This window comes from Idiotropiscis lumnitzeri, chromosome 15 (genome assembly GCF_059441095.1).
Source record: "Idiotropiscis lumnitzeri isolate Australia: NSW breed Sydney's pygmy pipehorse chromosome 15, RoL_Ilum_1.0, whole genome shotgun sequence".
NCBI lineage: Eukaryota > Metazoa > Chordata > Actinopteri > Syngnathiformes > Syngnathidae > Idiotropiscis > Idiotropiscis lumnitzeri.
In genome coordinates this window covers 10,571,099-10,581,728 of record NC_142405.1, presented here as the reverse complement: position 1 = coordinate 10,581,728, position 10,630 = coordinate 10,571,099, and the positions used below count along the sequence as shown (strand labels likewise).

The following is a 10,630-nucleotide window of genomic DNA, read 5'->3' as shown; positions in this document are numbered from 1 at the left end:
AGGGATTGCCGGGTTCAATTTAGAATATATTTAACCAAAGCCTCTGCACCGCAGGAGATTGTCATCGCCTGGCAAGACTAGAGCACACTCCACTGGCCTTGGAGTTAAACACACTGAATTGGAGCAGCTGAAGCAAAATTCATCCAGGTGAGAAGAAAACGCATGGATAGAAGATGAACATATAGTTCAATATTTTTTGTGTTGTTGATGTAATTGAATTCAATTTAAAGTTTGAAAAAATGTCTCTGAAAGTTTGAATTCCTCTCTTCAACTTTTGAGCAAATGTGAAAGATTTTTTTGATCATTCTCTTGACATTGACTAACACCCCAATTCAGCTCTTTCCTTCAGTATGCATTTATCTTACACAATTTGCGTTGAGCTCCAAATGTATTGTGCTGGTTATATGAATTTAATTTATTATCGTTGTCTTTAAAGAAAACAGACTGGCATTCTAACATGGGGGTTTCACGCTCTATATCCCCTTCTGTGTCAATTCTACAACAACCAGTGCAAACTAGAAGCAAATGTGTTTTTATCTTGCTTTTTTATGTTTTGGACTATGTGGGAGGAAGCCCAAGAGAACCCACGCAAGCACATGGAGAGGATGTAAACTAAACACTGTACAGAGAGGCCCAAGTGCTTGCACATATTTTAGTTTGATTGATGACTTGAAATTGTTCTCAGGTCTAAATGGTTGACCGTGCGTGACATGGCTTCCGCTTCCAAGACTTTAAACAGAAGATGTGGAATAATAACTGTAAAAAAAAACATGTCCTATCTTCCAAGAGTCATGATTCCTGATGTCATCTTTTCATACAAATCTTACAAATTGTGAAATGAGCGGACTCGCGTTCCTAGCAAAGAAAGACTTTCGCAGCGTTGAGGGTTTCAGTGTCAAGATAAACGGACAGGCTCGCTGATATGGACAACTGAGCAGAGGTGTTGAGTGCTTGTCAGTGTTACTGGTTTTATTTTTTAGTATCTTTGTGCTAGCTGGTTTGGGCCCAGTTCTATTAACCGTGTCTCAGGAAGAGCCTGAGTCGTGTGTTGAGTCCATCTATTTATGCTGTTGGACAAGATGTGGTTTGATCTGTTAGCTTCTTGTGCTCCCTTGCAATTCACCGGCTTTGTAGCTGCCATATGATGATTGCGATCAATAGCTGGTGTTATACGTCTGCGTTATGATTTAAAGTAGTGGTTGATTTCATTTTCAAGTTGAGAGTTAAGAGCTGAGAGTGTCTTATTGTTTCTAATGTGTTAATATTAGGCTGGTGCATTTGAGTGATGAACAGTACAGAGAAGCGCTTCACATAAAGACTAAATACAGCTGACTTTGTAAATGATATAATCTTAAACGCCTGTTTCAGGTAATAGTTTCACTAAGCGTTGTTTGCAAAAACCTACTTTACGGTTGTTTTGACTGCCTCAAATGCTGCCATTGGTGATAATCTCACCTGTAACCATCTGTCGTACAACGACACCGTCCTTCTGCCTGAGTCGCTGAAATAATGCAGCCAGCTGCTACACATCTAGAAAGAGGCGAGTCCCCTACTTCCGGGCAGTTGTATGGAAATGTTCACGCTCTCAAGCACCACTTTGGGATATTTAGAGCTTAGTTTCAGAAAGCTAAGGGCGAGAGCAAAAAGATAGACTCATATTGCAGCACCAGCTAATACATATTCAATATACTCGTTAACTTCGGTCCAAAACCTTAAAGTATCTCGCTGCCATCCGGTGGCCGAACCCTCATTTGTCACAATTTGCTAAATTTCAATTTTATTTTTCATAAATCTATATTATTGCTCAGTCCAAACAGGTGGGTTATTATATTGGTTGACCCACCTGACATTTTTTAGGTCTCCTGAAAAGTGATGATTTTGTATCTACTTGCTAACACACTTGAAATAAAATATTTAGATCCAAAAATATTATTCCCGGACACTTGACACTTTTGTAATTTTTTGCCCATTGCCTTCTATTTATGCTTGTGTTATACAATTATAAAATTCCTACATTTCATGATAAATATTTCATTGGTATCATTATTTTTCAAAATGTGCACTTGGAGAGAAATATGGGTCCATTTTAAACTTCTTTGTCCGCCAAGTCTTTTATGTATACTCCACACTTGAGTAATCAAATGCAGCCTTTTATTTATTTATTTATTTATTTTTAAAGAAGTGTTTTGAGATGAACTGACCACTAGTCATGAATGTTTTCTCGCCACATTCCCATCCCTTCCAAAGTTCCGGTGGTTTTGTTCAGCCTGTTACTTGTCCGCGATCTTGCACTCGCACTATATTAATTGCGCTTTTTATTTCCACTCTGTCTCAGCAGACATTTTACCTTAATCCTTATAAAGTGCCACCCTCTGCATCATCCTGGTCACCTTCATCTAACCTTCTCATAGCACATTGATTGCCCTTGCTAAATTATTCATCTTTCATGTGAATTATCATCCGGCCTCTTCCGCATGGTTCCTTTTACTGCTCTTGTTTTCTTCAGGCTTTTTCCTTCATAAAATCTTGATTTGATGAGGTTCTATTTTTAGTTATTTATCTTCTTGCCCTCTCTTGCAAAAAGCCTCTGTGAGAGGGAAAGTAGCAGCCGAAAATCAAAATCGACTGCCGTTGACGGCGAGACAATTGGACTGGAGGATAGAGGGGAGAGAGAGAGAGACGCAAGGGCAGTAGGAGGGAAAGAGGGTGGCACCGTACTTAAAAGTGTTCTCGGGAGATTAAACAAGTGCCAGAATCAGATGTTTTCTATTAAGAGGGACATAAGGAGCCTCTTTGGAATGCTGACTACCCTCTAGTGCTCAATGTTGATAATTTTTTCCACTTCATCTCGCCACATTAGTACTGAATGAGAGAAATGGTTACACAGACGCTGATTTGAACAAGGCTGTTTTCGCACCTTCTCCAGAGAGATTGTTGTTTACAGAGCAGGATCACGCACAAATTTGTTCAGGTTTCACTTTTAAGGGGAGGTTTCCGAACGTGTAAAATTGTGTTTATTTTCATTTTATTCTGATAATTTTTCAGTATTTCCCTTACTGATAACACAATTCAGGGATTGTGATCAGAGTTGGAATAGTTTTTTGTATCATTTGGATTTCATCATTTTCTGCTTTTGGCATCTCCACGCAGGTGATTGGCACCCTGCCGCCTCCTACTGACCATGTGGAGTGTGTGTGTGACGGTCCTGGCGCTCGCCTCCCTCAGCTCGGGAGACACTGAAACACACAAGCCGAGACGCGACTCGAACCTGCAGATTTGTATCCTTCTGCTACGGCTATATTGCGTTTGTGTGTGTGTGGGTATGTGTGTATGCCTGTTTTCCCAGTGGAAGCACAAGTACTCTTCTCACACTATGCACTTAAGTAGATGTCACAAATAATGTGTAAAAAAAAAACGACTGGTACAATTAGAAGTTCAAATGTAACTCATCTTTAAAGAAAAAGTGAAAAAAAAACAGACTGAAACATACTGAAGTACAACAGTATTTATTTTGTTATTTAAATACAATACTCATCATGGCTTCAGGAAAAAAATATATAATAATTATATTCAACCACTGGTGTTTTCCTCTTCCTGACCTTCTCTGACCAGATAAGCGTATGTTTGAGACAAAAAGAAAAGATCAGCTCAACGCACTCAAGAATCTGGTGGAACTGAATGACATTAACCAGCAATATAAGATAATAGACATCATGCTCAAAGGCCTTTTCAAGGTAATGTGAGACATACATCTTTTGTACAGTGCTCACACTAACTTAACGTCATTCTCATACCTTGAAAAATACTGACTTTTGATATGACAGCTTTACCACACACGTCAAGCTATTAAACTTCTACCTTAATTTAATATTTCCTCTTTATATGGAGCCCAAACTAACCCTTTAGAAGGTAAAAGACTGCTATATTCAGGGCCAGTTTATAAATGATGTGGCTACGATCCAGCTATGCATTTTCTAAACCACTTATCCTGTTCAGGGAGCTGGAGCCTATCCCAGCTGACTGAGCAAAAAACAGGCTATACCGTGGACCGGTCACCACTTAGTCACTTAAGTCTCGGGATAGAGACGGACAGCCATTCACATTCACTTTCACTGAGTGGGAAATGAAACCACACTGCTTGCACTGACATGAAGGTGATGATGATGCAGAGAGACTTCTTTCTGATTTGCTGGTGAAGATGTCTGTGGTTGTGGTACTGTCCTTTGAAGGTGTGCAGCAGCCACACCTGATATTCGACCTCCTCCTCGCTGTACTCGGAGTCATTGTTGTTCTTGATGCTTCCCTCTACTGATGTGTCGGCGACAACCGAAACTATATGACAGCTCTGGAGTTTCATGGAGCAGTTATTGAGTAGTAATGGGAACAGTAGGGGGCTCGGAACACGGCGCTGGAGGGAGCCAGTAGGTCAGTGGTCTTTTAGTTAGGAAGTCTACAACCCAGGTATCCAATTATATGTAGAAAATTACCTCTGAATGGTGAACTGACGGAAAATAATTGCAGAATAATCATGATATAAATCTAATAAATCTAATCATCACTCAAGTATTGTGATTTGAATCGAGATTTCAATCAAATCAAGCGATAAACGAATAGTAGGGACCTCTATGCAATATTGGAAACAGTCAAATCTGGTGATTTTGAACGGAAATTCATCATTTCCGAGAACAACCCACCTCAGTCAGCTGAAGTAAGGAAAAATGGTAGGAAATGGATCAATGGATATTGCGCAGCTTTATTGGTTCTCGTCTTCTATTTCATTTTGCGCTTTGGGTCGTTGCTTTCTTCAATTGATTGTAAGAAATATGCAGTTCTTCGACATTGAAATGAATCCGTTTCCACCCTACACCACAGTACGCACATACAGAATTGTTCTCGTCCTATTTCTTTTTAACAATCCATGATATTACGTGACATCACGGCAACCAAATCAAACACTAGTCCAACCACTTGGGCAATGCGTCATCTTATGCGTGAAACACATACCAACTGCTTTCCAAGTGCTATCCTCCTTGTACAGACTGAGGGCAGCAGAGAATCAAAAGCTTCTAATCCAACAATTACATTCATCAGGTTTTCAAGAGTTTATTAGAATATTAATTCCTCTACTTGTGCACTCCATCTAATCGCACGTTGTCTGAGAGTTGTGCTTTATTGTCAGCCTGCGTTTCCCATGAGGGCGGATATCCTGGCTTTGTGGCTCCCAAGGACTAGTCAACCTCCAGCTAAAATGCATTGTCAGCGCATCAGGACTACTTTGTACAATCACCACATAAAATACAACTGCACAAGCTGACGACATCCAATATTAGTCGTGTCTCAGAAAAGCCTTTTAGGCATAAGATAATCATGCGGAGTTTTGACAGGAAGTCGCATCATACTAGAAATGTAACGATTGAAATTTGAGCATCATAACCTTTGTGAAGACACAAAGTCACTGCCCTTAGTTAGCTCGATCTCATTTTGCAAATGTGCCTAAGGAATTTGTCCAGTGAGTGTCCGTGCGGATCAGTTCTGCTCTTTTTGATGCATCACGGGCCCAGATGAAAACATCTTCCGCTCAGCACAACTGTCCAAGCAAAGATGTCACAAAGCTGCTTCAGCAATATTATCCCAAGCAACTCGACGTGAATGAGCATTGCATTTGCTCTTTTGTTGTCATTTGATGTAGGCAGTGGGGTTGAAACAAGCCAATAAGGATCCTTGTCTTTTTGTGTTACATGCATTATACAGTGTTACCTCGTAGTCATTCAAAGACAATGATTTTAAAACGTGTCTGTAATGTGATGTTCTTCCTAAGGTTTTGGAAGACTCCAAAGAAATCCTGGTCTCAGCCAACATGCAGCCCGACGATCCATTCCCTCTGGACGATAAAATCAAAGAAGGTCTGCCCCCCCCCTTTTATTTTTGTTTGTTTTACCTTATTAACTTCAAATATTCCCTTCAGTCTTTACCACCCTGGCTGGTTTGATTAAAAGGACATAGCATTTCTCAAAAAGTCATTTCTCTGTCAGTCTTGCCTTCTTTTCTCTTCCATCACAGTGAGCAGCTGCCAACAGTCCAGATATCACCATTCAATCTGATTTCTGCAAGCCATTACTGTGTTGTCGTCTTATTGTGCAAAGTCTGCATTTAACATCCTTTAATTTGTCTTTTTTTTTCCTGATTAACCCTCTTGCAATTACTTTCCCCAGCTTATTCCCATGTGGTGGAAAACACAGCATTTTTTGGCGACGTGGCGTTGCGCTTTCCACGCATTGTCCACCACTACTTTGACCGGAACACTGACTGGGGTGGACTGCTGCGCTGGGGACTGAATTTTTGTAACCAGACTGGAGTTTTCACAGGAGGAGCCCATCAACATGTCCTCACACTGGTGAGATCACAAAATAATTGTTTTTTTTTTTTTAAACTGCTAACAAAACAATTGATTAGTCCATATTTTGGCACTTTTATGCGGCCAGGTTTTTCTAAATTTCTTTATCTTAAGACGCATATAAGAAATTTGGTTCTTCCCTGTGACAAAACATAAAAATGTGAACCTAATTTGAGCTTTTTACGGCGTTGGAAAGCACATGTCCAGGTGTTTAACGTTGCAGTAATTTTTGCACATGTTCTTCCCTAACAAGGAGCTGAACAGCAAAATTCACAATAAGTTTTACATCAATGAACGTCAGCTTGTTTCTCGTTCTGTGAATCTTCAATTCTCTCCAAGAAATGTATTGGGTCAAACATCGCATGTGAAATTTGCCATTGAGCAACACACGTTCATTAAAAAAAAAAAAAACGCACGGTCAAATTAAATTTATCTCTAAAGGTTAAAGTGAATTAGGTGTTATTGTGAAATTCCACTAGAACGACATTTTTTTTTCACCAGCATATAAGATATCGATAAATACAAATCATTAAGTCCTTTTCCAAGAAATTAGTGTCCCTGATTGCTGATCAATAAACAATCTTTATGTATTGTATTATAAACTTGTCACAGTTCACTTGCTTGACTTTGACCCAGACAGAATGAGTTAAGTTGTTACTCAATGAGGGTGTGGTTTCCTATAATTGATTGCCGACTATTCCAAGTTGTAGTGTGGTCCACCTTTTGCTCAAAGTCAGCTAGGATAGGCCTTAGCCTCCGGCAAGGATGTGACCGTGAAAAAGATATGCGCTATGGAAAATGGCTGGCAAGACAGTCTAAAGTTACCTTGCACAGTAATAGGACCGAGGTCAAGGAGGTGTGCAATTTCGTGTTGATCCAAATTAAGATTCTTTGATCGTGGCAGACGTTCCTCCTTGGAGTGTGATTCTAAATCTGTTTCAATGACCGCATTTTTGACACAGCACTTGAATGGAAGCTCATTCGACTGGTCAGGTGTACCTAATGTTATGGCCAATGCATTTGAGTAGTTGGGGTCTCTTAAGGCAAAGCTACACAGAAAAAAAAGTTTCTCAAATTTGTGTAGTTTAAAAACCAGGTCGGGTTCTTTTCCAGCTCAGACTAGCTTGCATGTTTTGCATTACCTTTTGAAATAAGACACAAGAAGATAATGCAGGGTCCTTACTGACATCAGACATTTTCAGAATCTTGAGTTAAAAGCAGAGTGACTGTACAATCCGTTATGTCAACATAACATTTTCTCATTTCATGTTTGTTAATTATACTTTTTTCTGGACTTCCCATCTCCAAGATGTCACAGGAACTGGGAATAACACAGAAATCTCCAGACTTCATCAACCCTTACCGGACAGAAAGAGACGATGTAAGTAAAATGTCATTATCGTTTCCCTCATTTTGTGTTATACATTGCTTTTAGATACTGTTAATCTACTCTCAGTGCCATTTGGAATGTCAATGCAAACATGGCATCCTGATTAAGATTGTGTTTGTGGAATATGAGTTAAGGAGTGTAATCCACCCGTTTGTAGCCATGACAGCTGGCTGGCCATTTTGTCACTTCTGTCGACTGAAAATGACATCACAGTTGCTCAGAGCTCATTATGGCTAAGCTTTAGAAAATAGGTGAGCCAAATATCCGAGAGCAAACGTGTGATTGTGACCATAGTGAATGGAACCTAATTGTGGCATAGTTGTAGCGTAGCGACAAAATTAGGTCAAGTGTCTGTGTGCAATATCCACAGTGCAAAGTCAGCTGGGCGTGATGTGAAGATAACTCACTTCCCAGACACAGGCTATAATAACTTAAGAGTTCCGTCGTCTTTTCACACTTAAAAACTATGACTGTGACAGTTGATTTGCCTTCAGCAATCCATTTTAGTTGTGTTCATGGATGAGGACTTTTTTTGACGGAGGTCAGCGAATTAGCTTACAGTGGTTAGCTGTGCATTTAGTGCCTACTCATCAGTGAGGACTGACCTAAAAAAAAAAAATCGTCTGAATGCTACAAGCCATCAAAACTACACAAAACACATAACAGCAGACTGTTCTGCATAAATCTTTTGAAGCAGTTAAGAATCGTTATTTATTCAAGAATGTGACAAAAAGCTTTTTTTTTTAATTCATAAAATACATACTGAGTTGTTATTGATTATTAGAGTTTGTTTCCTGGCTCAGTACTACTAATTCTGAAGGCCCTGGGCAGGTTACATTGACACTGCAATCAAATGTCCCACTTAATCAGACCCCAATTATAGTTAGCTGTGTGAAGGTTCTTCTGTAATTTAGTCTCATCAATGTACAATTTGCTCATTACGAATGGATTTATGATTTTGCTTTTACATTCAAACACTGCACTTTTCTTCCTTTCTAAAGAAATTAATATTCAGTTTACTGTTCTGAAATAACATTCTTTTTATGCAAAGTGCCACCGCTATCAGGGGCTCACAAATATTTGGACAAAGTGATGCAACTGTAATTGCAACACGATAGAAGCCCCATTGTAATTTTCCATTACACCCAAGAGAAGCCTGAATATTCCTGACATACGTATTGTACTTTACTGCTGCACACTGCATCTTATCTGCGTCATCTCGTTCTCATGGCCTCAGGTGCTTCACACTGCGGAGGCCTTCCAGAAGATCCTGAGGGAGGAAGAGAAAAGGAGGAGGAAGGAGGAGAAGAGGAAAGAAATCCGAAAAGGCCCTCGCATATCTCGCTCCCGCAGCGAGCTATAGCAGCACACCTCAACAAAGCTTAGTGGAGGAGGAGAAAGGATGTAGGGAACAAGCAATTCACAGTGGTTTCCCTTGGAGACTCTGATGGCAGAGTGGGAAACAAAAGCTATCATCACTTTGTCATCACAAAAAGACGTGCATCGTGGGAGATCAAGGGGAACAACAACAAAAAAAAAAGAATAAATTAAGTGGATTTTTTTGGGGTGTTTTTCTGAATTGTTGTACTCTTACACTGAATCATCACTAGAAGATAAAGTGTTGTGTTATATGGAGGAGAATTGTGAAGGTTTAATGTTTTTTTTTTTCTTTTTTTTTTTAATTTAAGGGTAAATTGATAAGAGTTAAATATCAGTGATTTGGAATTATTTTCATGTAGTTTTACTTCAAAAGCTGTTTCATCGACATTTACTGTCTGTTTTACACCCATATGCTTCAGGTTGCTAAATATAAAATTAGCGCTTACCTCATAGAATAGGACTGACCTGTTTTTGATTAGGTGACAGATTATTACGAGTCTGAAGCTCAACAGTTATGCTTTTATTTTTGATGGACAAGAATCCAGTGGATGTGCTTTAGCAACGCATTGTCTATGTTTGTGCAATTCGGTTTTGTTTTACAAGAATCCACCAGGTACGCTTTAGCCACGCCCTCTCTCTGAGTGCTCAGTTTGTGCAGTTTCGTCACTTTGGATTCACATAATTGTCACTGTTTAAATGTGCACACCAGCCACAACATTACTACCCTGCTAAAAAACAAAAAAAAAACAACAAAGCCCAGCATGGTTTTGGTGCGTTTTTGTGTGGTGGTGGGGGGGGGTCTTGGTGTCACTCGCAAGACGAGTTAAAGCACGACAAAAACATCCAAGATTCAAACCTCCAACCCTTGGGTCTTTAGGCAAGCCACTCTATGAACAAGGTGATCGAATCTTGATTTGTTTTTTTGTGCCCTTGCTGGTCAATGCTGCTCCATGCAGTTTTTGTTTTGTCTGCTTTTTTAGCAAAGTAGCATTTGCACCATCCAATGAGATCCTTTTCACGCCTTTCTTACAATGCCAATGTAAACATCGGGCTCCTGTATTGGATTTGGATCTCAATAGAAAGTGCAAATGTGTTTCTAATGTTACGCCTGATGTTACCCAGTGGAAGCACATTGTTGCAACAGAATGAACAAGCCATTTTGCTATGAAATGTAATTAAAAAGTGACGGATATGTATGAAGACCATACTTGTGCGTGTATGTTCCTGTCAGTCACTGCGTGTTTCCTTCTTTTACACTTGCGGGAATCAACTACGTGGACACTCTGCGGGCCAATTCTAAAGATGGGACACTGTGACTTTGTAGGGAAATTATCTGTGTACTATATTTATTTCGTCATTGTGTGAAATCTAACCTGATCCATATCATAATTGAATATCGTTAACGATTAAAAATAACAAAAGTAATTTGAGCACATTTGTTATTTCAGAAGAGTGTACAGAAAACT

General features: G+C 39.6%; 1 protein-coding gene across 3 annotated transcripts in view; it reads left to right on the top strand.

The window, feature by feature from the left end:
* Nucleotides 1–10,589, top strand: part of ccdc134 (coiled-coil domain containing 134) — an 11,516-nt gene extending 927 nt beyond the window's left edge. For all 3 annotated transcript variants that reach the window (XM_088316922.1, XM_088316923.1, XM_088316924.1), the window contains 7 exons: nucleotides 55–147; nucleotides 3,151–3,278; nucleotides 3,613–3,734; nucleotides 5,819–5,903; nucleotides 6,213–6,394; nucleotides 7,704–7,775; nucleotides 9,022–10,589. In XM_088316922.1, coding sequence (XP_088173048.1) covers nucleotides 3,182–3,278; nucleotides 3,613–3,734; nucleotides 5,819–5,903; nucleotides 6,213–6,394; nucleotides 7,704–7,775; nucleotides 9,022–9,147 — 684 coding nt within the window. In that variant the 5' untranslated portion in view covers nucleotides 55–147; nucleotides 3,151–3,181 and the 3' untranslated portion in view covers nucleotides 9,148–10,589. The remainder of the gene's footprint in view (nucleotides 1–54; nucleotides 148–3,150; nucleotides 3,279–3,612; nucleotides 3,735–5,818; nucleotides 5,904–6,212; nucleotides 6,395–7,703; nucleotides 7,776–9,021) is intronic.
* Nucleotides 10,590–10,630: the final 41 nt, after the last annotated feature.